The sequence below is a fragment of the Dendrobates tinctorius genome, unplaced genomic scaffold (genome assembly GCF_039654945.1).
Source record: "Dendrobates tinctorius isolate UK_male_01 unplaced genomic scaffold, ASM3965494v1 ptg000097l, whole genome shotgun sequence".
NCBI lineage: Eukaryota > Metazoa > Chordata > Amphibia > Anura > Dendrobatidae > Dendrobates > Dendrobates tinctorius.
The window spans coordinates 1,482,820-1,509,092 of record NW_027361765.1 but is presented as its reverse complement, the minus strand read 5'-3'; the positions used below and the strand labels follow the sequence as shown (position 1 = coordinate 1,509,092).

At 41.3% G+C, this 26,273-nt stretch overlaps 1 protein-coding gene across 1 annotated transcript in view; it reads left to right on the top strand.

Moving 5' to 3' along the window:
• LOC141098970 (olfactory receptor 5AP2-like) overlaps positions 1-25,985 on the top strand; it is a 35,030-nt gene extending 9,045 nt beyond the window's left edge. The window contains exon 2 of the mRNA XM_073587026.1: positions 25,005-25,985. Coding sequence (XP_073443127.1) covers positions 25,005-25,985 — 981 coding nt within the window. The remainder of the gene's footprint in view (positions 1-25,004) is intronic.
• Positions 25,986-26,273: the final 288 nt, after the last annotated feature.

The window sequence follows — 26,273 nt, the reverse complement described above, 5'->3', positions numbered from 1 at the left end:
TTAAACCAGAGAGTTATAAATATATAAAGTGCTCTCAGTGAGCAAAACAAAATAGGAATCTTGTGGGTGTGATAGCTTTTAATGGCTAACAAATTATAGTGAATGATGTTACAAAGCAAACTTTCGGGACTGCTTACATCCCTTCATCGGGTTGATATAACAAAATATTTGAAGAAACCTTATTTATATACAATATAATGCACAGGCAAGGTGTGATACATGGACTTTCAATAAACCAACACTGAGCTTGAAGAGAGAATCCTTAATTATGTAAGATTAGATAGGTGGTGTAAAAGTTCTGTGAGATCAAAGGGCTATTTGGAGGAAATAGCTCAGATATGGTAATGGACCATAAATCCTTCTGACAAATTGAGTCCGGTGTGAATAGAATCAAAGATTGCAATGAATTTATGTTCCCACACCCTCCGATGTTTCTGTGATTTAAAATTGCCTTTTAAAATGACAACTTTCAAATTGTCTATGTTGTGTCCTGGACCACAGAAATGTTTAGCCACAGGTAAATGTTTTTTTTGTCTGTAATTGTATGACGATGAGACCTCATCCTTGCTCTCAGTCTCTGTCCTGTTTCTCCAACATAGAGGCCACCCACAGGACATATATTGCATAGAATTAAATACACCACATTGGAAGAGGAACATCTGAATGTCCCAGGGATCTTATAGTCCTGCTGTGTGTTGGGAATTTGGATTTTGGTCTCTATATGAATGCAGATTTTGCATCTTCTCCCATTGCAAGGATATGTTCCTCTTGGTGAATCTGAGGGCATTGAACTTCGGATAATGATGTTGCTTAGATTGGGAGGTTGCCTGTAACATAGCAAGGGGGGTCTTTGAATAGTATTCTTAACCTGTAACCCTTGTGTAGAATCTAGATGTGTAGTGAGAACTTTGAACCCCAAGTGCTTCACGGAAGTTTATAAATGCAGAGCAATGAAAATAAAAAACTTTTTTTTCCTCAAAAATGATTTTTTAGCCCACTATTTTTTTATTTTCCCAAGGGTAACAGGATAAATTGGACCTCAATAGTTGTTGTCCAGTTTGTCCTGATTACGCTGGTACCCCATATGTGGGGGGGAACCACTGTTTGGGTGCACGGCAGGGCTCAGAAGGGTAGGAGCGTCATTTGACTTTTTGAATGGAAAATTATCTCCAATCGTTAGCAGACACCATGCCGTGTTTGGAGAGCCCCTGTGTGCCTAAACTTTGGAGCTCCCCCACAAATGACCCCATTTTGGAAACTAGACCCCTAAGGAACTTATCTAGATGCATAGTGAGCACTTTGAACCCGCAAGTGCTTCACAGAAGTTTATAACCAAGAGCCGTGAAAATAAAAAATCATTTTTTTCCTCAAAAAATGATTTTTTTAGCCCGCAAATTTTTATTTTCACAAGGGTAACAGGAGAAATTGGACCTAAAAAGTTGTTGTACAGTTTGTCCTGAGTACGCTGGTACCCCATATGTGGGGGGAACCACTGTTCGGGCACACGTCGGGGCTCGGAAAGAAAATAGTGACGTTTTGAAATGCCGACTTGATGGCATGGTCTGCAGGTGTCATGTTACGTTTGTAGAGCCCCTGATGTGCCTAAACAGTGGAAACCCCCACAAGTGACCTCATTTTGGAAACTAGACTGCCCAAGTAACTTATCTAGATGTGCGGTGAGCACTTTGAACCCCCAAGTGCTTTACAAAAGTTTATAATGCAGAGACGTGAAAATAAAAAATCTTTTTTCCATAAAAATAATTTTTTTAGCCCCCAATTTTTTTATTTTCCCAAGAGTAACAAGAGAAATTAGACCCCCAGTGTTGTTGTGCAATTTTTCCTGAGTACGCTGATACCCCATATGTGGGGGTAAACCACTGTTTGGGCACACGTCGGGGCTCGGAATGGAAGGAGCACTGTTTGACAAAATTGGCTGGAATAAATGGTGGCGCCATGTCACGTTTGGAGACCCCGTGATGTGCCTAAAGAGTGGAAACCCCTCAATTCTAACTCCAACCCTAACCCCAACACACCTCTAACCCTAATCCCAACCCTAATCATAACCCTAACCACAATCCTAGCCCCAACACACCCCTAACCCTAATCCCAACTCTAACCCTAACCACAAGCCTAACCCTAATCCCAACCCCAACCCACCCCAAACCCTAATCCCAACCCTAATTCCAACCCTAACCCTAATTCCAACCCTAACCCTAATTCCAACCCTAATTCTAACCCTAACTCTAATTTCAACCCTCACCCTAATTCCAACCCTAACCCTAATTCTAACCCTAATGGAAAAATAAAAGTATTTTCTTTATTTTATTATTTGTCGCTACCTAAGGGGGTGATAAAGGAGGGGTTCATTTTACTTTTTTTATCTTGATCACTGTGACAGTTTATCACAGTGATCAAAATGAATGAATGAATCTGCAGCGTTGCAGAGTCCGGCGGGTGCACTGCAGCATCGGCAATGGCTGGATTGTAATATTTCATCAAATTTCATTGATGAAATATTACTATCGCTCTGATTGGCTGTTTCACTTTCAGCAGCCAATCAGAGAGATCATAACCACGTAGGGGCTAAGCCACCCCCTGGTGGTGAAGTATAAAGGGTCCTGTGTGTGCAGGTCGGGTGACCTTTCATTGACCCTGGTCACCCGACCCGCAGGAGGGTGATTTATTCCATAATCCCTACGTAGGCGTCATGGGTCGGGAAGGGGTTAAAGTACCCCCACAAACATTTTTATTGTTTAAATGTGTGTGCATGTGAATATAATGTAGTGTGAGTGTATTAATGTACTCACCTGAAACCGCTCTCTCCGGTGTCCAGCACCATTACCTTCCTCTTCTTAATGACGTCACCGATCTGCAGACTCCTCCAGGTCACACTGATCTGCGTGACACGGAAATTACTATTAAAATGTAAGCCTATGGAGCGTCAGAACAAGGTGCCATAAATTTTCATTGTAACACTGACTTCTGGCTCACGAATAGAGCATAGGCCTCATATGAGGTGACATCACTGAGAAGAGCTGAAGACCAGCACTGGATATCAGAGAGCAGTGCTATTAGGTGAAAATATTAAAAAAACTCACACAATTACATGCATGTACACACACATCTAAACACTAAAAATGTTTGTGGGAATGCTTCTTTAATCTCTATATATAAAAGTGAATGTATGTATGTGTGTGTATATCACCAACCAATCACGAAGCATCTTTCATTTTACCAGAGCTGTTCAAAAGAAGCTGAGCTGTGATTGGTTGCTATGAGCAACAGTTTTCCTTGCAATCAATCACTAAGCATCTCTCATTTCACCAGAGCTGGTTAAAAGTAGCTGAGCTGTGATTGGTTGCTATAAGCAAGTTTTTCCACTTGACAACACCTCAGCAGACACTGACATGGTGGGAGAAATCTAGCATCCCCGGGAACATAAGCTCCCAGCCATTGTCTGCCCCCCTTAAAGGAGCAGAGAGCACATGACAGAAATGAATACCCCCCTCCCTGCCCATATCCCCATCACACATCCTCCATCCCATAGGCACATCTTCCCTCTTAAATGGATCATTGGTATGGAAGTCAGAGCAAATCCATCCAGGGCTTTGGTTTTTACCCCAGGTCTCTCTTAAAGGGATCCCTGGTATGGAAGTTAGGACCGTTCCACTCAGCTTTGTTGTTCTGACCCCAGGGTCTCTTAAAGGGATCATTGGTATGGAAGTTAGGGCAAATCCACTGCACTTTGGTTCTGATCCCAGGCCTTTCTTAAAGAGATCTCCGGTATGGAAGTAAGGGCAAATCCATCCAGCGCTTTGGTTCTGACCCCAGGCTTTCTTAAAGGGATCTCCTGTATGGAAGTTAGGGCAAATCCCTCAAGGCTCTGATTCTGACCCCAGGGTTCTATTAAAGGGATCATTGGTATGCAAGTAACGGCAAATCCACTCAGCGCTCTGGTTCTGATCCCAGTCTCTCTTAAAGGGATCCCCGGTATGGAAGTGAGGACAAATCTACTCTACGCTTGGTACTGACCCCAGGCCTCTCTTAAAGGGATCTCCGGTATGGAAGTTAGGGTAAATCCCTCAGTGCTCTGATTCTCGCCCCAGGCTTCTATTAACCCCTTCGGGACCGGGCCAATTTTTTAAATTCTGACCAATATCACTTTATGTGGTCATAACTCTGGAATGCTTCAACAAATCCCAGTGATTTTGATACTGTTTTTTCGCGGGACATTATAATTTATGATAATAGTAAATTTAGATTGATATGTTTTGTGTTTATTTATAAAAGTATCAGAAACTTGACAAAAATGTAAAAAAATTGCAGTTTTCAAACTTTGAATGATTATCCCTTTAATCCAGATAGTCATACAACAGAAAAACATGAATAAACAACATTTCCCACATGTCGGCTTTACATCAGCACAATTTTTTAAACTGTAATTTATTTTGTTAGCCTTTTAGGAGGTTTAAAAATGTAGCAGCAATTTTTCATTTTTTCAAGGAAATTTACAAAATTTATTTTTTTGAGGGACCTATCCAGGTTTGAAGTGACTTTAGGGGTGCTATATATTGGAAACCCCAAACGTGATACCATTTTAAAAACAGCACCCCCCTGACATATTGAAAACCGCTGTAAGGTAGTTTATTAACCCTTCCGGTGATTTTTAGGAATTAATGCAAAGTGGTATAGCCGGAATGAAAAAGTGTTTGTTTACCACCTAAATGTCGCTAACTTCTGAACTGACCGCTATAGCCGGGAGACTCTAAGGCCATGAACAGCTATGGCAAACATCAGGACCACACAATCATGATCTCGGTGTGTCAATTAGATTAAAGTGCAAGCCCCCACAATCTTTTAACCATTTATTTGATGTAGTCACTTTTGACAGCAGCAACTAAGGGGTTAAACAGATATGGACGGTGTCAACACCGATAATTTGTGATACGGCAAGTTGTCAGATATAGTGGACAGCCGAAAACTGCTGGATTGTCACCTTTATGGGGATGATATTCTCTTATACAGTGGGGAAAAAAAGTATTTAGTCAGTCAGCAATAGTGCAAGTTCCACCACTTATAAAGATGAGAGGCGTCTGTAATTTACATCATAGGTAGACCTCAACTATGGGAGACAAACTGAGAAAAAAAAATCCAGAAAATCACATTGTCTGGTTTTTTTTCATTTTATTTGCATATTATGGTGGAAAATAAGTATTTGGTCAGAAACAAGCAATCAAGATTTCTGGCTCTCACAGACCTGTAACTTCTTCTTTAAGAGTCTACTCTTTCCTCCACTCATTACCTGTAGTAATGGCACCTGTTTAAACTTGTTATCAGTATAAAAAGACACCTGTGCACACCCTCAAACAGTCTGACTCCAAACTCCACTATGGTGAAGACCAAAGAGCTGTCAAAGGACACCAGAAACAAAATTGTAGCCCTGCACCAGGCTGGGAAGACTGAATCTGCAATAGCCAACCAGCTTGGAGTGAAGAAATCAACTGTGGGAGCAATAATTAGAAAATGGAAGACATACAAGACTACTGATAATCTCCCTCGATCTGGTGCTCCACGCAAAATCCCACCCCGTGGGGTCAGAATGATCACAAGAACGGTGAGCAAAAATCCCAGAACCACGTGGGGGGACCTAGTGAATGAACTGCAGAGAGCTGGGACCAATGTAACAAGGCCTACCATAAGTAACACACTACGCCACCATGGACTCAGATCCTGCAGTGCCAGACGTGTCCCACTGCTTAAGCCTGTACATGTCCGGGCCCGTCTGAAGTTTGCTAGAGAGCATTTGGATGATCCAGAGGAGTTTTGGGAGAATGTCCTATGGTCTGATGAAACCAAACAGGAACTGTTTGGTAGAAACACAACTTGTCGTGTTTGGAGGAAAAAGAATACTGAGTTGCATCCATCAAACACCATACCTACTGTAAAGCATGGTGGTGGAAACATCATGCTTTGGGGCTGTTTCTCTGCAAAGGGGCCAGGACGACTGATCCGGGTACATGAAAGAATGAATGGGGCCATGTATCGTGAGATTTTGAGTGCAAACCTCCTTCCATCAGCAAGGGCATTGAAGATGAAACGTGGCTGGGTCTTTCAACATGACAATGATCCAAAGCACACTGCCAGGGCAACGAAGGAGTGGCTTCGTAAGAAGCATTTCAAGGTCCTGGAGTGGCCTAGCCAGTCTCCAGATCTCAACCCGATAGAAAACCTTTGGAGGGAGTTGAAAGTCCGTGTTGCCAAGCGAAAAGCCAAAAACATCACTGCTCTAGAGGAGATCTGCATGGAGGAATGGGCCAACATACCAACAACAGTGTGTGGCAACCTTGTGAAGACTTACAGAAAACGTTTGACCTCTGTCATTGCCAACAAAGGATATATCACAAAGTATTGAGATGAAATTTTGTTTCTGACCAAATACTTATTTTCCACCATAATATGCAAATAAAATGAAAAAAAAACAGACAATGTGATTTTCTGGATTTTTTTTTCTCAGTTTGTCTCCCATAGTTGAGGTCTACCTATGATGTAAATTACAGACGCCTCTCATCTTTTTAAGTGGTGGAACTTGCACTATTGCTGACTGACTAAATACTTTTTTTCCCCACTGTATCTCAGGTCAGTATATATACGTATTGCGGTCTTGAAGAGGTTTTAAAGGGATCATTGGTATGGAAGTCAGGACAAATCCACTCAGCGCTCTGGTTCTGACCACAGGCCTCTCTTAAAGGGATTCCCGGTATGGAAGTTACGACCGTTCCACTAAGCGCTCTGGTTCTGACCCCAGGCTGATGGGATGATGTGGGATATTAGGGGTAGTAGTCCAGTGGCTCTGGCTGATGGGATGATGTGTGATATTAGGGGTAGTAGTCTGGTGGCTCTGGCTGACGGAATGATGTGGGATATTACTGGTAGTAATCAGGTAGCTCTGGCTGACGGGATGATGTGGGATATTAGGGGGAGTAGTCCAGTGGCTCTGGCTGACGGGATGATGTGGGATATTAGTGGTAGTAGTCCGGTGGCTCTGGCTAATGGGATAATGTGGGATATTAGTGGTAGTAGTCCGGTGGCTCTGGCTGATGGGATGATGTGGGATATTAGGGGAAGTAGTCTGGCGTCTGTGATGGGATGATGTGGGATATTAGTCGTAGTTGTCTGGTGGCTCTGGCTGACGGGATGATGTGGAATATTAGGAGTAGTAGTCCGGTGGCTCTGGTTGGCGGGATGATGTGGGATATTATAGTGAATGTGGCTATGCGGAGTGGGCGGGGCTCTACATTCAGCTTTATAAATATAGATATAATCATTATAATTTGTTATAACTAACCATAGTTAGTTACTATGCCTGGGCAGCGCTGGGCTCTTCAGCTAGTGGTAAATAAAATGGACCCTAATAATCAGGTCCCTTTTGCAAATTTAGAACAAGAAAAATGGAGGATGGGACAGTGTTCAGTTTCGCCCCTTGATTGGCAATTAATTGTAGTCCTTTATGATTACAACAAACATGATGCCTGTGTGACGAGCGTTAGCTTACGCTGAGTCATTTTCCTTTTTAGAGTGAACCCTCTGGGCCATGGCACCCACCCACCTAGGACGAGCTGACCTAGTGAGAAGCCACCCCCTATACAGGGAGTGTCAGGGGCAAGACCAAGGGGGTGAGCCACCACAGCAGCTGGACCAGACGGCCGGCTCAGGGAGACACTATTGAGTGTCTGGCAACAGGACGGACAGGATACGAAACATAAAGCGAAGTCACAGAGTTTCTTCAGCAAACGTGGTTACTCACTTTATTCAGGTGCAAGGCATAAACAGGGAATCAGGTGCAGGGCACAAATGGCAAGATGCGTGCAAGGGCATGCCAAATGTTCCAATCATAACACGTGCACAAAACATACCGGAGTCCAGGGCAGGGGACGTGTTAGGGATCACACAAGAGTTCCTAGAAAAGATGCGTGCTAGGACACGCCAGAGTCCAAGACAAGGTGCGTGCTAGGGGACACGCCAGAGTCCAAGGCAGAGTGCGTGCAAGGAGACACGCCAAGGTCCAAGGTTGGGTGCGATGGCATTGGACTCCGGACTACAGGCAACGACCGACAGGATCCAGGCATCAGGCTGCGGAAATCAGCTCCGGACATCAGGCCGCAGTCATCTGGTTCCGGAGCTCTGGCAGCGGTCGGCAGGCTTCGGGAATCCGGCAGGCAAACCAGGAGACGAGACAGGGTGCGTGCTATGAGACACGCCAGGGTCAGGTTCAAGGACTGAAGCATGCACGTGCTGTGGGCACGCCAGGGACAGGTACAAGGATGGAGGCCTGCACATGCAGAGGGCACGCCAGGGACAGGTTCAACATACAAACAAGGTGCATGTATACAGACACGCCAAGGTCAGAGTTCAAGGCAGAGTCCTGCGCGTGCAGAGAGGCACGCAAGGGTCAGGGTTCAAGGCAGAGTCCTGCGCGTGCAGAGAGACACGCCAGGGTCAGGCGAGGCAGAGTCCTGCACATGCAGAGAGGCATGCCAGGGTCAGGCGAGACAGAGTCCTGCGCATGCAGAGAGGCACGCCAGGGTCAGGGTTCAAGGACAGGGTTAGGGCCTGTGCGTGCAAGAGGGCACGACAGTGTACATGGCAAGACCTGCGCGTACTTGTACAGAAGCATGGGGAGGTATGCCAAGGAGCAGGTGAGGGCCTGCGCGTGCTTTAGAGAGCAAGTAGAGTGCAGTGCAGAAACAGCGTGAGGTGCAAGGGAGCACAGAGAGCACGGCTGGGGCACTGGCTAGCTGATCGGGCTGCGGCACTGACAGACGGGCAAGACTACAGCGAACCCGGCTGAGACATGGCAGGCGACACAGCTGTCACTGACTGACGAGCACGGCTGAGGCACAAGCAGGCGGGCACGGCGAGGGCGGGCACGGCTGAGGCACAGACAGGAGGCTAGGAAGGCCAGGCATATGCAAAGAGCACACAAAGCAACAAGGCAAGGCAAGACGAGAAACAAGACAGAGCTTAGGCAGAGTACAGAACCAGGAAGGGAAGCATAGGCAGAGACACGGAATCAGGTCAGAGCAAGAACAGAGTTAGCAGCGGAGCGTAGGCCGAAGTCCAGAGCCGGGCCAAGGCAGAACCTTGGGACTAGCCTAGAAATGTGCAAGAGAGCACAATAGGACAGAGTCTAGCAGCAGAGCGTAGGCCGAAGCCCAGAGCCAGGCCAAGGCAGAACCTTGGGACTAGACATGGAAAAGAGCACCAAAAGTAAGAGAGGAGGAATGGTGCATGTGCCAGGGAGCACTACAGAGCACCATAGGAGAGAGCGAGGCAGAGCAAGCAAAGACAGAGGCCATACGGAGGAACAAGGCAGAGCAAGGCAAGGTACGGAACAAGGAACGGAAGCTAGACTGAAGCACAGAATGGAATCCGAGCAAGGAAGGACTACAAGGCAAAGCAGAGCAGAGACAAAACACGGCACAAAGGACAAACACTAGACATGGCACGAGACAAGAGACGGAGTACAAGCACAGAGCGTGTGCACAGACGCACGACAGGGCAGAGTGCAGGGGCACAGAATAGAGGGAGCGACCCAGCAGACCAAGCAGCCATGCAGGGAAAAAACACAATACTCAGGCCCTGAGCATAGGGAGGGGTGGTCTGATATAGGGCATTAGCACCTCCACTTCTGGGTCAGGACCAGGGGAGAACTTCCAGTTTAGATCCTCCAGGATCACAGAGAGCAGTCACATGACCAGGGATTCCAGACATGCAGAGACGATCGCAGAACCAGACAATGCTGGAACCTAGGAAAGGTCACATGATCAGGGGTTTCAGACATGCAGAGATGATTACAGAAGGCAGAGCAGAAACGCAGGCATCTTGCAGCCCAACAGTCATGAGGTGAGTGTGCACACTGCTCTAGGGAACATGCAGGATAGCAGACATGAGATGCGCGTGCACACCGCTCCAGGGGTCATGAGGCAAAACAGACATGGCGGACATGACAGACATGGCGAGCATGACAGCCTGCTGTTTAAATCTTTACTCTCAGAATGCCTTTTTTACTTAATTTTATATGACAATATTTGTCCCATATGTAGAAATATACTTAGAATAGAGTCATTTAATGAACTAAACTGCATGAAAACTGTACTAATTAATTTTCCACCAGAAATAGTAATTACTTTGGCATAACTCCCAATTATCAAGGGAGATATATAATTATCAGGGAAGACATCCTCCTGGGTATGCGGAAGACATTATAACCTTGCAGCACTGAAACACATAACTCGTTGATTGTGCACCCTCGGGGGGACAGAAGAAGCATAACAGTGTCCTATGTTTCTTTCAGAGGATAAACTCTACTTGCTCTTACTTGGAAAGAGGAGATCAAATGATTGACCATTGTAAGCTATTAATTTGTGTATGTTGCTGAGTAGATGACTGATATATATTATTTTTTATGTAGACTACTAATCTTGCTTAAATCCAAATTATGCAAATTGGCTTTCCTGAAAGTCTACTAAGCCTCTAAACCTTCATAGAATCATTGAATTATGCACAAAGAAGGTTTCACCAAACTATCTCAGACAGATGCCAGTTATGAATCCACCTAACCGTAGCTTTGACAATCCCATATTTGGTCATTTTTTTCAATAACAATAGTATTTAGTACTTTATTAAATGCTTTGATAAAGTCGATTCGAGATATACTATATCTACCATTTTTCCCTATCCACCAAGTTAGTAATTCCATCATAGAAGGAAATAGGATTGATCTTGGCATGACTTGTTTGCTACAAACCCATGCTGGCCCATGAACTTTTAAAAACTGTTAAATATTATATTTTTATCTAAATATTTACATACATGCTGTTTAATAATTTGTTCAAAGATCTTGGTGGGGTCTTTTATTGTAAGCCCACTTGTTACATATAAAGGTTGTAGACATTTTGAATTAATCATTTCTTTCAGATTACTTATTATTTTACATGACTCTTAGGCCTCATTCAGGTGTCCATTTTTGTGTGTGAAAAACTGACTAATTTGTATTAGTGTTTTGCATCACATTTTCATTAGTTTTTCAGTGTTTAGTCAGTGTTTTGTTTTGTTCCATCGTTTTGTAATAAGTTTTTCTTATATGCGAAAAAAAATGATGAACATTTCGTAGGATGACATTTGTGTGTTGTCTGAATTTTCAAGGTTCCATAGACTTGAAGGGGTAAATTTGAAAATCAACCCCTTCACGACACAGCGAATTTCGATTTTTGCGTTTTTGTTTTTCCCTAACCTTCTTCCCAAAGCCATAACTTTTTATTTTTCTGTCCAGACAAGTTGTCCTGGAAAAGCGTAAAAAAATTCCAAGTGGTGAGAAATTGCTAAAAAAAAAAATGCAACTCTGATATTGTATTTGGGAATTGTTTTTATGGCATACATTGTATGGAAAAAATGACCTTGCAATATGATTTTCCTCTTCAGAAAGATTACAGGAATACCAAACATGTCCAGTTTTATTTTAGTGATGAAAAAAATCAGAAGTTTAAAAAAAAAAATTGGGGCGTTATGTCGCCATTTTCCGATACGCATAACATTTTCATTTTTCGTTTTACGGAGCTGGGTGAAACCTTATTTTTTGCAGGATGGGACAACATTTTTATTGATACCATTTTGGGATAGATATCACATTTTGATTACTTGTTACTTTGTGGTACTGCAGCAGCCAAAAAAAAGTGCTTGATCTTGAATTGTTTCAGTTTATGGTGTTTACCGATTGGGTTAATTGATTTTGTATTTTGATGGACTTTTCTGAAAGTGGTGATATCACCTATATGTATTACTTTTTTTATTATTATTATTATTACAACCATCTTTAATTTTAATGGGTTAAACGTGGGGTAATTTAAACTTTTAAAGCTTTTTTATTTTCTCATAATTTTGAAATGCTTTTTTTTTTTTACTTTTCACTGTACTTGATAATTCCTTTAGGGGACTTGAAGCTGTGATCGTCTGACCGCTTGTGCTATATACAGCCACGCTACAGTATTGCTGCCTACTGTATATATTAAAAATCACATTCTCCTTTGAAACCCAGACAGACCCAGACTGCCAGTTGTCATAACAACCCATTGGCAACCCGCGATCACGTCACAATTGTGCTAATGATTATTATGATGTGACACCCCTGCTGGTGCACTGTTAAAGGAAACCTGTCACGTCCTTTTTAGATATTTAACTTCATATCTGCGCATGCCTTGGATACGTGGAAACAGAGTGCTGCGCAGAGTGTGCATGCTCGGAATGCATATGTCACCTAGACACTGATTCACCGTGCTTCCAGAGCATGCTCAGATATGAAATGAAGCTGGGGACATACACTCAGATTAAATGCACATGTACGGGAGGTCTTGATAGTCTGTGCATAAGCGTCAGATTTACTGGCCAACTGCCATGACATTGGGACAGCCAAGGCAATCAATTAGGCTACAATGGGTTTGAATAATTTGAAGATGATTGTGACTGACCGTGACTTGAAGGATAAAAAGTGTCACTCCTACGACTAAAGAGAAGGCATATGATGCAATCACTTAAGGATAAAAAGTGGGGGGGTTTAGATAAATAGTGGGAAGTTTTGCTTGAGAAGACCATGATAGTCATCACTGGCAAGTCAATGTGGATAGTTTAATATTGAAAAAGACGTGACAGGTTAACTTTAACCTTTTCAAGACCTTGCCCTTTTTTCATATTTGTGTTTCTATTTTTCGCTCCCCTTCTTCCAAGAGCCATAACTTTTTTTATTTTTCCGTCAATATGGCCATGCTAAGGTTTGTTTCTTGCAGAATAGATCCGGTGCCTGCGCACCCATAGGGCCAAGACCGGACCCGGACCGCCCCTGGGTGAGTATAATCTAACTCATTTTTCTTATCTTTCAGGTTACATCTGGGGACTTATCTACAGCATTACAGAATGCTGTAAATAAGCCCCTGATGTCGGTGCCGGCAGTTGATAGGCGAAAAATTGGGTGACAGATTCCCTTTAAAAAAAAAAAATTGTGCCATATTCCGAGACCCGTAGTGTCTCCAGTTTTCGTGATCTGGGGTTGGGTGGGGGCTTATTTTTAGCATGCCAAGCTGACGTTTTTAATGATACCATTTTGGTGCAGATACGATCTTTTGATCGCCCGTGATTGCATTTTAATTCAATGTCGAGGCGACCAAAAAATTTTGGCATTTTGACTTTTTTCTCACTACGTCATTTAGTGATCAGGTTAATTCTTTTTTTTATTCATAGATTGGGCCATTCTGAATGCAGCGATCCCAAATACGTGTATGTTTGATTTTTTTATTGTTTTATTTTGAATGCAGCGAAAGGGGGATGTTTTAAAAAAAATTTTTATATATTTTTAAAAACATTTTTTTTACATTTGGCATGCTTCAATAGTCATTCTTTCCCATATAATGGCTTGTATATAAGGCAAAATTAAAAAAAAGTCTCCTCTGCAGCTTTCATGAACGAAGGTATTTGCATTTTCATTTTTTGCTCCCCTTGTTCCCAAAGCCATAACTTTTTTACTTTTCAGTCTATATGGCCATGTGAAGGCTTGATTTTGTAGGACGAGTTGTACTTTTGAATGACACCATTGGTTTTAACATATCGTGTACTGGAAATGAGGAAAAAAATTCAAAGTGTGGTGAAATTGCAAAAAAAAAGTGCAATTCCACAATTGTTTTTGTTTGCTTTTTTTACTATGTTCACTAAACGCTAAAACTGACCTGCCATTATGATTATCCAGGTCATTATGAGTTCACAGACATCAAACATGTCTAGGTTCTTTTTTACTTAAGTGGTGAAAGAAAATAAATCCAAATTTTGTTGAAAAAATTGCGCCATTTTCCAATACCCATAGCGTCTCCATTTTTCATGATCTTGGGTTGGGTGAGGGCTTATTTTTTGCATGCTGAGCTGATGTCTTTAAAGATACCATTTTGGTGCAGATACAATCTTTTGATCGCCATTATTGAATTTTAATGCATTGCTGCGGCAACCAAAAAAACATAATTCTGGCGCTTTGACTTTTTTCTTGTTATGCCATTTAGCAATCGGGTTAATTCTTTTTTTTATATTGATAGATCAGGTGATTCTGAATGCAGCGATACTATATATGTGTATGTTTGTTTTATTGTTGTTTTATTTTGAATGGGGCAAAGGGGGGTAATTTGAACTTTTATATATTTTTTATATTTTTTAAATTTTTTTTTGCTTTTGGCATGCTTCAATCGTCTCCATGTGAGACTATAAGCTGCCATAACCCGATCGGCTATGCTACATACAGGTGATGATCAGATCGCCTCTATGTAGCAGTTACTCAATTGCTATGAGCGCCGACCACCGGGTGGCGCTCATAGCAATCCAGCAGTAACAACCATTGTCCTTTTTTCTGTCAGGATTGATCCAGCAGCACAGAAGACTCGTTCAGAAAACACACTAGCAGCAGGGCAAGCGAGCTCCTGTAAGGCATATTGTGGCAATTCTGGCCAGGTGTCAAGTTTACTGGCCCAATAGTCAAAGAGGAATGACCGGTGAGGGAGGACATCAATATGGGAGGAGAAGTAGTTTGTAGCCATAGTTGACAACTGCCGTCTCCTATCACTTTTGATCGATGCAGTATTACCAGTCGTGTGAGCGGTACTTGAAAAATCAGTCCACAACATGGTCATGAAACCCCTGTGTCCAACGCCACTTCAGCTGTGTGCACCACGAACACCTCTTTAAGTTGCCCCCTACAGCTTGTTCGAAAAACATCACCGCCGCTGTGTGCTGGGAATGCCTCAAACAAACGGTTTACCAGAGTTGCTTGTTTGTTAGCCAATATTAGCTCTAGGTTCTCCTGTGGCATGATGATTTGGAATATGCCTTTATAGCGTGGATCCCAGGATGCTGGCCAACCAGTAGTCGTCATCGTTCATCATTTTGGAAATGCGGGGGTCCCTTTTTAGGATCCGCAAGGCATAATCAGACATGTGGGCCAATGTTCCAGGTGTCAATGATGCACTGCGAGTGCTGGGTGGAGGAGCACTTTCTGGCAAATTCACATCCCTCCAGTCACACACAAACCCTGTACCTGACCTTGCCACGCCAACATTTTTTCTTGCCCCCTGAAAAGCATCCTCCTCCCCAAAATAATCATCCCCATCATCCTCCTCCTCTTCCTCTTCTTCCTCCACCTCATCCACGAGACTTCCCTGAGCAGACAATGGCTGACTATCATCAAGGCTTCCCTCCTCCTCTTCCTCCTCTGCTGCTGACGCCTGCTGCTTAATGTGCGTCAAAGTTTGCGTGAGCAGACGCATAAGTGGGATGCTGATGATTATGATGGCGTCGTCTGCGCTTACCAGCCGTGTGCATTCCTCAAAACACTGAAGGAAGGTCTTTCAGCTTCGACCACTGCACACCAGACAACTCCATGTCTGCCTGCAAACTGCCTGCACGTGTATCCTCACACAAATGAATTACAGCATGCCTCTGTTTGCACAGCCTCTGAACCATGTGCATGGTGGAGTTCCACCTTGTTGCAACATCGATAATTAGGCGGTGCTTGGGAAGGTGGAGCAATTGCTGCAGCTTCTTCATACGACTGGAGTGTACGGGCGACCGGCGGATGTGCGAGCACAGTCTTCGCACCTTATGGAGCAGGGGTGTTAACTCCGGATAATTATTGAGGAAGTACTGCACCACCAGGTTCAAGGTGTGAGCCAGGCAAGGTATGTGTCTGAGTTTTGAAAGGGCTATGGCTGCCACAAAATTCCGGCTGTTATCGCTGACTACCTTGCCTGCCTCAAGATGTAGACTGCCCAGCCATAACTCAGTTTGTCGCTGCAAGTAGTCGGCCAGTACCTCCGCGGTGTGTCTGTTGTCTCCCAAACACATCATCTTCAACACAGCCTGCTGACGCTTACCACTAGCTGTTTGATAGTGGGACACCTCGTGTGCAACACTGGCAGCTGCGGATGGAGTGCTCGTGCGACTGCGCTCTGTGGACAAGCTTTCGCTTGAGGAGGAGGGTCGAACGCCCACAGCCAACTGTTTCCTATACCATGGGCTAGGCAGCACTGTTCCACTGCCGCTGTCCCCTGTGGACCCTGCATCCACCACATTAACCCAGTGCGCAGTGATGGACACGTAATGGCCCTGGCCATGCCTACTGGACCATGCATCTGTTGTGAGGTGCACCTTTCCTCTCACTGATTGCTTGAGTGCATGGACAATGCGATCTTTCACATGCATGAGGAGGGCTGGGATGGCTTTTTGCGATAAGAAGTGCCGACTGGGCAGGTCATAGCGTGGTACTGCATAGGCCATGAGCTCGTGGAAAGCTTTGCTTTCAACCAACCGGTAGGGCATCATCTCTAACGAGATTAATTTGGCAATGTGGGTGTTCAAAGCCAGTGTACGCGGATGAGAGGATGAGTACTTTCTTGTCCTACTCAGAGTCTCTGGTAGGGTGAGCTGGACTTGAGAGCTGCATATGGTGGACTGAGAGAGGGTTGGTGATGGTGTTGGTGGTGTTGCTGATGACCTAGATTCAGTCTTTCGTAGCAATATCATTGTGATTTCATGACTGCTTTGCGCTTGCGACGACACCTCGACATTTGCTGATGGTGCTGTGCTAACCGGTGGGCTTACAGTGGGGGAAGCAATGTAGCATTGCTGACTACCTTCATTCGGAGCAGGTGCACATGTGGTACGTGAGGTTTGGTTGTCCATCCACGCTTGCAAGTGCATGGTAGTTAAGTGTCTAAGCATGCAACTGGTATTCAAATTTCTCAGATTTTTCCCTCGGCTAAAGGTCTTTGCGCACTTCTTACAGATAACCTTTGCCTGATCATTAGTATTTTGCTCAAAAAAGTGCCACACTGCACTCTTCCTACTATGGAAGACATTTTGAGACCTTGCACGCTGTGCTAATTTGACTGTCTGGCCAAGCTGTCCTGCAACCCTTTTGGTTTTTGCAACACGTTTTTGGACTGCTACGGTCCTGCCAGATAACAGCTGTTGCGATGTCGTTGCCTGCTACGGATCCTGCTCCTCCTCTTCTGAGCTATTGGCAGCGGCACCCTCTTCCCCCAATGGATGCCAATCTGGGTCAACAACTGGGTCATCCATCACCTCCTCTTCAATTTCATGTGCACCTTCCTCTGTGTCACCATGTAAGGTGGTATAATATGCGGGAAGGGGCACCTGAGTTTCATCAGGGTCTGATTCTGCCTCAGTACACTGCGAGGACAATGTAGTGCTCTGAGTGAATGTACCAGCAGAAAAATCTAGCAGTGGCTGTGCATCAGTGCACTCCATGTCAGATTCATCTTGGACTGGGGAATTCACGATTTGACTTGCTAACCCAGGCATGGTATGTGAAAAGAGCTTGATGGAGTAATCGGTAGTGTGCCACATCCTTCACTTTTGGTAGGGGTGAAGGACACAAGGAAAGGTGTTGTTCCTGACCAGGAGCCTCCAATGACGACTCAGTGCTTTTATTTTTTGAAACTTCAGAAGAGGAGGTGAGAGAGCTGGAGGCTGTGTCAGCAATGTATGCCAAAACTTGTTCCTGGAGCTCCGGCTTTAAAAGTGGTTTACCTACTCCCAGAAAAGAGAGCCTTCGAGGCCTTGTGGAGCCAGACGATGACGCAGGCTCAACACCTCCTGCCTTAAGTGCTATTGTGCTTTTGCCACTACCAACAGATGCAACACCACCACCACCACAATCGGGACCAGCTGGCAACCCCTGCCCACTTCCATGGCGTCTTCCACCATACTTGATCATTTTTGTGAAAATGTACCCAAAATACCACCAGCTATATGGTACTGTAAAACAAGGTAGAAGGTGTATCTACTACACTATAGATTTGAGGACGCAGAACTATTGTCTCTGGCCCAGTAGAGATTACACCTCAATGTAACAGGCTGAAATTGGATGGTGAAGACAAGGTGGAGGATGTCTATAGGATTGGTGTAAAATAATGCTTATCCTGTAAAATACTCAGGACTAATTACCAGATAAAAATATAGTGGTTTATTTGGATTCTTCCATCAAAGAAAGGTTATTACAAAAAAACAGGTGAATAAAAATAGGTGAGATATTGTCCATCAGTTCATAGCAAAGCAACGTGTATTCTACTATCTCTCCGGGATCTCACATGGCAAATGGCGTCTGTCTCTCAGTTCGGCTTCTTCGTAGTAAAGTAACATACCAGCTGTTGAGTTATGTCATCTTGCGTCTGTGTCTCATGATGGTGAGGGAAGAAGAAGAGCGACCTCTACAGTTAGCCATGAATTATATACGTCTCCTAAAGCACGTGGTCTCTACATATATGGAGCTGTCTTTCTACCATGAGCCAAGCTTAAAAATAGCCTATGTCGTGTAAGCTAAAGCAATGTACAGAACTGAGTCTTATAAGAAATTAACGGATTATTAATATTTAACAATTCCCCCTTTTGAGGGAGACAGACATTAATTGGAACCCTCAAAATATAATGAGATCTTTTTTCTTCTTTTCTTCTTCTTTGACAAAATAATTTAATATCAATAATAATAATAATAATAATAATAATAATAATATCAGATTACCGTTATAAGTACTCAATGACATAATTGATGTGAATTCATGTTATGGTAAGCCGTGAACAATATTCATATAAAATATGTATAATTATACTTCCCTAAGTCTAAATTGAAGCATCTCAGGTCCAGTCATCATCTGATGTCATCTGGTCTTCATTTTGATGTATTCTGTCTTCTTCTTGGTTCTTTTAAAAATACAGTTTTCTTATAGCATATAGATGTTGTAGAAATCGTGTCGTGTATCAAATCAAAGTCCATAAATTCAAATGTTAATACAAAAACAAAGTCTATGCAGCTTTAATATCTGTGTAGTGTCATTTTTTTAAAAACCTGGGCTTACATTGGCTCGTCTTGGATATTCTGGAATCCTCCATCGGTACTGGTCTTTGAACAGGTGTGACGTCTTTGGTCAGCAAAGCAAGGGTTAAAATGACTCTTCCTTGCTAAACATAGCACCATAACCAGTCCTTGTCCTAATGCACAGGACATATGTCAGGGTTAATTACCTTCATTGTTCACCAGCTTTCATCGAAGCTTTTCAGGTGATTGAAAACCTCTGGAACTTGATAAGAACGTGATAACACAGTTCATCTCAGCATCATAGGAGCATCGTCCTCTGGTTGTCAGGTTAGACACTTTAATTGTGACTGTCAGTGGTGGATACTGCACTTGTGATTGACAGTGGTGAATACTGCATTTGTAATTAACACAGTCTATACTCAGAAATCATAGTTTTGTTACCTTCTGGGACTTCTGGATCGCGGCATTCTTCTTCTTGCAACTGATAAGAATCAATGAAGTTTAGAAATGTGAAAAGTCTTTATTAACATAATTTCAGTATCTTGCTTGAAGTCTTCATTCCCTAGTCTATACCAAATCTGGTAATTTTCCTATTCTATAATGTCACAGCGTACCATAGCAATCAGTAATATCCATATAATTATTATCAGAATTTGTACCATATATGGATTTCAATATTTGAAATAATAAACCAATAATAAGTGATAATACATTATTATCCGTATTTTTCATGTGATAGAACATTTTTTATGTCATAGGTGTAATTACCTTTTTCAACCCATAGGTGTCACTGTGTTTTATGTAACCAGTGTTATCATCTTTATTAATAAGGAATATATTTATTATACTAATAATATGTAGGAATGTAAAGCCATGAACCAAAATAAGAATATATGAGTGAGCGAATGAATGAATAAAAGAATTGTTGCATATAACTCAGAAGTGAAACATTTCCTTAGTAATAGAACCATATAATTGCTATATTTAATGAAGCAATATTCTCAGTAGATATTACTTTACTAAATATTGGTGAAAGAATTAAAAATAATGAAAAATAAGAATAAAAATAAAAATAAGAATAAGGCCTTTATGTTGATGCAGAGTAGTTATGTCTTCAGTAACATATACCCTTAATATTTCCATGATCTGGATTATTTCATAATTGTCATAAACTTGTGTTATCAAAATATTCAAATTATGCAACTTTGCATATAATTCCTCTTAGTGTAAAGAAATGACTCTTTATAATACTTGTTATTATACCCAATACTTATACCATTGTACCTTATTAATATTTTTTTCCTATTAAAATGTGTGAAGAAGAAGTATTAATCAAATGTGATGATGTAGTCAGGATCAAAAACATATTTTCCCCCTTAATACCAAAAAATATTGTTCTATGAAATAATTCATTTATCAAAACCAAAATTAAAAATAATTAATGTATAAATTATGTGAATTTATACTTGCTTATACCATTTATTTGTCTGAAGATGTGTAACCATTAAAATTAATTTGAATATCATAAAATTATCCTTTGGAAAAATTAATTTGCATAAACCATTTTGATGTGCGATTGCACTTTGCACTTATCCACAATTAACTAAATCAAGAAATAATTACTATAGAAATACAGAAATATATGTTGTATAGATAATATTTCATTATATATCCTAATATTCTAATAATTTATCTGATCTGCATATTTCTCCTAAAGATAAAAGCTTTGGGGTTTTTTTTCTTTCCTCATTCAGAATCCTGAGGCCTCACAAACATATCACATTACTCGCTCAGCAGCTGCTCATACACTCAGTCACTGTCACTCAGACTGTGTCACATATTAAGTTTAAACCAAATACCTCACATACGAAGGTGTGATGAATACACGTATTTTAACCCAAATTATCCTAATTATCAATGCATTGTAAACTATTTCAATTTAGTCTTAATATTTCTTTGAATATTCCCCACATGACATAAATATATGTATATGTATAGCTATACTTGACATTTAGGCCTGGAAAAAAAAAAAATTCCATTGCTTTGCAAAAGTTGAGACCCCCTTAAAAATTATTTTCCTAAGGAACAGGGACATAGTATACTGGTATACTTGTATTATTAGAACAAGGTTCAAATTCCCCTGCTGTGGTTGTCATTCAAACCATGCAGTAAAGCATACACCCAGAACATTTTAAAAAGCAATTAGTTATTTCCTTTTAAGGGTTAGATATAAAATCATGCAATTATTGCAACATCCTGTGTAAATAAAGGCATAAATTCTTGTAAGAGAATTTTTCCCGATTAAGTCCTGCTTTGAAATGAAAATTCTAAGGAAACATAAAAAATAAGGTTAATATCATATTCATATTCTAAATATTATTACTGATGTAGATTTTAATTTTCATTAAAAAATACAGTTCTACAATTTCTACTTCTACAAACACTCTATATATACTGTATGACTATGTATATATCTACAAACCATAAAACTACAGGATTATACTCTATAAAATAATTACATATAACTCACTAATTGTATAACACTGTTACACAAAATATATATATATATATAATTACTTTTTCTAGCCAATTCCTAAACCCATACTTATTTCTCTGCAAAAAATATCCTGAAAGGTTCTTGCCATTTTAAAGCTGATAGATTCTTGGAGCAGAGTATTCAGTTTACAGGCCATGATGTCACTCACCACCTGTTTCTGTCTGTCAAATTCGGCCATCTTGGTTACAGAAAGAAAATCAGAACTCATCATTTTTCTTAATTCAATTTGTGTCTTTTCGGTGTTCTTTTGCATCATTCCATATGGCTTATAACAAACATGTGATCTCCTTTGTACTTCATATATTTGGGGAAAACTCATTTTAGAAGGTTTTGCTAATACAAGCTTCTGATAAGATTTTACTCTGCCTGTCTTTACAAAATTAGCACAATTTACTTTCCTTTCACGATTCTCGTGTTTTCTGGCAAAATCAAGGGTTTGCGCACATTCAAACAAAGAATCTTTTTGTGACGCAATAACACGAGATGCAGGATTTAGAAACCAAAATTTGCTTACAAAACTCCTTATGAGGGACGGTGTTTTGACATTCTCACTCAGCATTCTATACAAACGTTCATATATGGACATGAACGTAAAAATACATTCCTTCCGACCAATCCTTAATTTTTGAAGAATATCAATATCTGGATGATTTTCATTTGATGAACAAAAAATGAGAATTTTTAATCTGTCTTTATCAGTTAAATTCTCATGTGTTTCACCAGATAACTTTAAAGTCAATCTCCTGGAAAAGGTTACAGGGATCCACATTTTGAACAACTGATTCTTCTCCTCGTTAGATAAATCAAATTTATCAACACAACTTTCAAAAACCTCAGAGTTTCTACAAACATGGATTGTATTGTCATATGCGGGAATTATTCTGCATATCTTTATCAAAGTTTTCCTTCGGATTTGGGCCTGTGAGTCGTCTATTTTTAGTGGTACGTCTTTCCCTTGTACGTCCTCTACGTCAGTTCTGAAGTCTCCTCCTACTTCTCCATCTTGTTCCACGTCTGCAAGGTCACCTTCAATGGCTGCTGCTACTTGTAACTGTTTCTCCACATTACAGTGAATCTCGGGAATATCACTATCCTCTACACAATCATTTTTAGATTTCTCTGACACAGATCTATGAAATATATCTACCATCTGTAGAATATTTTTTAATCTCTCTCTTTCTCTATTGAAAAACTTAGAATCTAACCTTTGATTCTCGAGTTCACACTCGGCATATAAACTTAACCATAAAACTTCTGAATTAGAATTGTCTACAGACTTAAATTTCAATCTACTCTGCTTAGCATAAGAATTAATTACATCCATTTCTCTTACCTTGAAATTTCTCAGCTTGTTCCTTTGATAGACAATGCTGGGCTCTTGTCTTGGTTTCAGCACGTCTGGCACTTTGGCACTTGTAGTACTTCTCAATCTATCTGGTACTTCTTACTTCTAGGTTCTGTGTGATTCTTGTAAGTAGTGGAATTCCCGATAACTTGCACATATGATTTGACGTTAGCAAAGTCCAATCCCCTTTCGGGCAAGTGGAGGGAAATCCGCAAAAAAGTACAAAAATTCAGATCTGGCTGGCTCTCCAATGTAAAATAATGCTTATCCTGTAAAATACTCAGGACTAATTACCAGATAAAAATATAGTGGTTTATTTGGATTCTTCCATCAAAGAAAGGTTATTACAAAAAAACAGGTGAATAAAAATAGGTGAGATATTGTCCATCAGTTCATAGCAAAGCAACGTGTATTCTACTATCTCTCCGGGATCTCACATGGCAAATGGCGTCTGTCTCTCAGTTCGGCTTCTTCGTAGTAAAGTAACATACCAGCTGTTGAGTTATGTCATCTTGCGTCTGTGTCTCATGATGGTGAGGGAAGAAGAAGAGCGACCTCTACAGTTAGCCATGAATTATATACGTCTCCTAAAGCACGTGGTCTCTACATATATGGAGCTGTCTTTCTACCATGAGCCAAGCTTAAAAATAGCCTATGTCGTGTAAGCTAAAGCAATGTACAGAACTGAGTCTTATAAGAAATTAACGGATTATTAATATTTAACAATTGGTGAGAATTTGAATCTCACTATAGATTTGAGGATGCAGAACTATTGTCTCTGGCCCAGTAGAGATTACACCTCAATGTAACAGGCTGAAATTGGATGGTGTATGACAAGGTGTAGGGTGTCTATAGGATTGGTGAGAATTTGAATCTCACTATAGATTTGAGGACGCAGAACTATTGTCTCTGGCCCAGTAGAGATTACACCTCAATGTAACAGGCTGAAATTGGATGGTGTATGACAAGGTGTATGGTGTCTATAGGATTGGTGAGAATTTGAATCTCACTATAGATTTGAGGACGCAGATCTATTGTCTCTGGCCCAGTAGAGATTACACCTTAATGTAACAGGCTGAAATTGGATGGTGCATGACAAGGTGGAGGGTGTCTATAGGATTGGGGAGATTTTGGATCTCACTAGAGATTTGAGGATGCTGACAATGGTGCTCTCAGTCCAAGTAAGGACGCAGGCAGCCTAATAAGCAGGACTGCTGCACAGTGCACACACAAAAGGGTGGAAAAATGAACCCTTGGTAACTGTGCAGAAAAGAGGATGAAAAGTTTTTTTGCTTTTAAAAAAGCAGTTTGCACAGCAGTGTGCACACAGCAATGCAGCTATCAGGGAGCCTTATAAGGCAGCCTAATAACCAACAGAGCTGATGCACAAAAATAGAGCCTCCTCTGTCACTGCACACAAAGTGCTGTGTTGTAAGTGGAAATCGCTAACAGCAGAAGCAGTTTTTTGGTTCTTCTTCCCTGCCTAACGCTCTCCCTACAGAATCATCAGCAGCAGCAGCTCTCTCTATGCTAAGATCGGCATAAGTAAGATGGCGGTCGGCGTTCGCGCCCTTTTATAGCCCCTGTGACGCCACACAAAGCAAGCCAATCACTTGCATGCCCTTCTCAAAGATGGTGGTGACCGATGCCTATGTCATCGCGTTGCCCACAGTGTGCGTCCTCCATCATTGGCTGAAAAAGGGCGCTGGAAGCATCTTTTGAAACTCGACTTTGGCGCTCTGGTCGTCGACCGCGTGGCCGACCTCACACTATGTTCGGGTTTCGTTTCATGAAACCCGACTTCAGCGAAAGTCGGCGACTTTTGAATATGACCGACCCGTTTCGCTCAACTCTAGTGGATTGCTTAAAATTTGAGTCTTCAAATTGTATTTCAACCAAACAGGTGAATTGTCAACAGTTTAAAGGTTTTATAAGACATAATATACTTGTATATGGTTAAACTAGTGTAATATCCCACTATAGTTTAAGCCTAAACTGCATTATTCTCCTGCATATCAATGTGAATCCTCATAAATATACTGGATTTAAGATAGATCCATGATACTTACATATGATCTCCATCTCATAAAGTTTTAAGAACTACGAAGGATCACTTTAAGAACAGAACTAAAATATAAATTATAACAGTATATGAAATGATGTTCTCTTCTTTCTTTCTTCAGATGAATCAGCCATCATTACTAGAAGTAAGAAGTCTCAAGAATTACTCAAAGACATCCACATTCCTCCTTCTTGGGCTAACACAGGATCCACATCTTCAGATAGTTCTGTTTTATTTGTTTCTTATTATGTACCTGGTGACATTTATAGGAAATGTTGGCATTTACTTAGTTGTCCACTTGTCTCCCAGTCTCCACACACCCATGTACATTTTCTTGAGCCATTTGTCGTTTATTGATCTCTGTTACGCTTCTTCTGTTGTTCCCAACACTATGAGCAATCTCTTTCTTCGGAAGGGTTATATATCTTCGTTGGGCTGTGCAATGCAGTTATTTATGTTTTCATCCTTTGGTTCCACAGAATGTCTTCTCTTTGGAGTAATGGCATATGATCGATATGTTGCTATATGTAACCCATTTCGTTATGGAACCATGATGACAAATCAAACATGTACCATATTTGTTGCTGCATCATACTTTGCAGCCATAACACAAGCCACCATTCAAACAGGCTGCACATTCAGCTTATCTTTCTGTGGTGCAAAGATCATCAATCATTTCATTTGTGATGCTCTTCCTTTGATAAGACTCTCATGCTCAAGTACATTCTTAAATGAGCTACTAATCTCTGTATGTGCCGCTCTCATAGGAGGAGGCTCACTTATAATTATCCTAATATCTTATGTTTTCATTGTGACCACTATTGTCAAAATGCCCTCATCCCAAGGAAAGAAGAAAGCATTCTCCACTTGCGCCTCTCATCTAGCATGTGTCACTTTGTTTTATGGTACCGTATTATTCAATTATCTTCATCCATCCAGTAGTCTTTTGACTGGTCATGAAATTGTGGCTTCAGTGCTGTATACAATGGTTATTCCAATGCTGAATCCTATTATCTACAGCTTGAGAAACAAAGAAGTGAGGCGAAATATGCAGCAATTTAGTCAAAGAATTATTGTTCACTTATGGTTCATTAATTTCTAGAATTAGCAAAAAGTCTGTGAGTTGAAGGTGGTATAATCAATGTAATCCGATGGTAGAACAAATAATATCAGACACAAGCAAAACTAAGAAAAAAGTTATAAGGTGTATACTACTCTAAATATTAATTAGTGCATGCACTAGTGTGACTAGCCAAGCAGTTGCCCACTGTGCATGTGACTCTTGTATATGGACTGTCTTGCTAAGGAAAGCAAAGTGCCAGGGTTTTGCATGAAAAACAGAGCAACTTTATCATACTTTTCCAAGCAATTATTTTCTATAGTTCTGGTG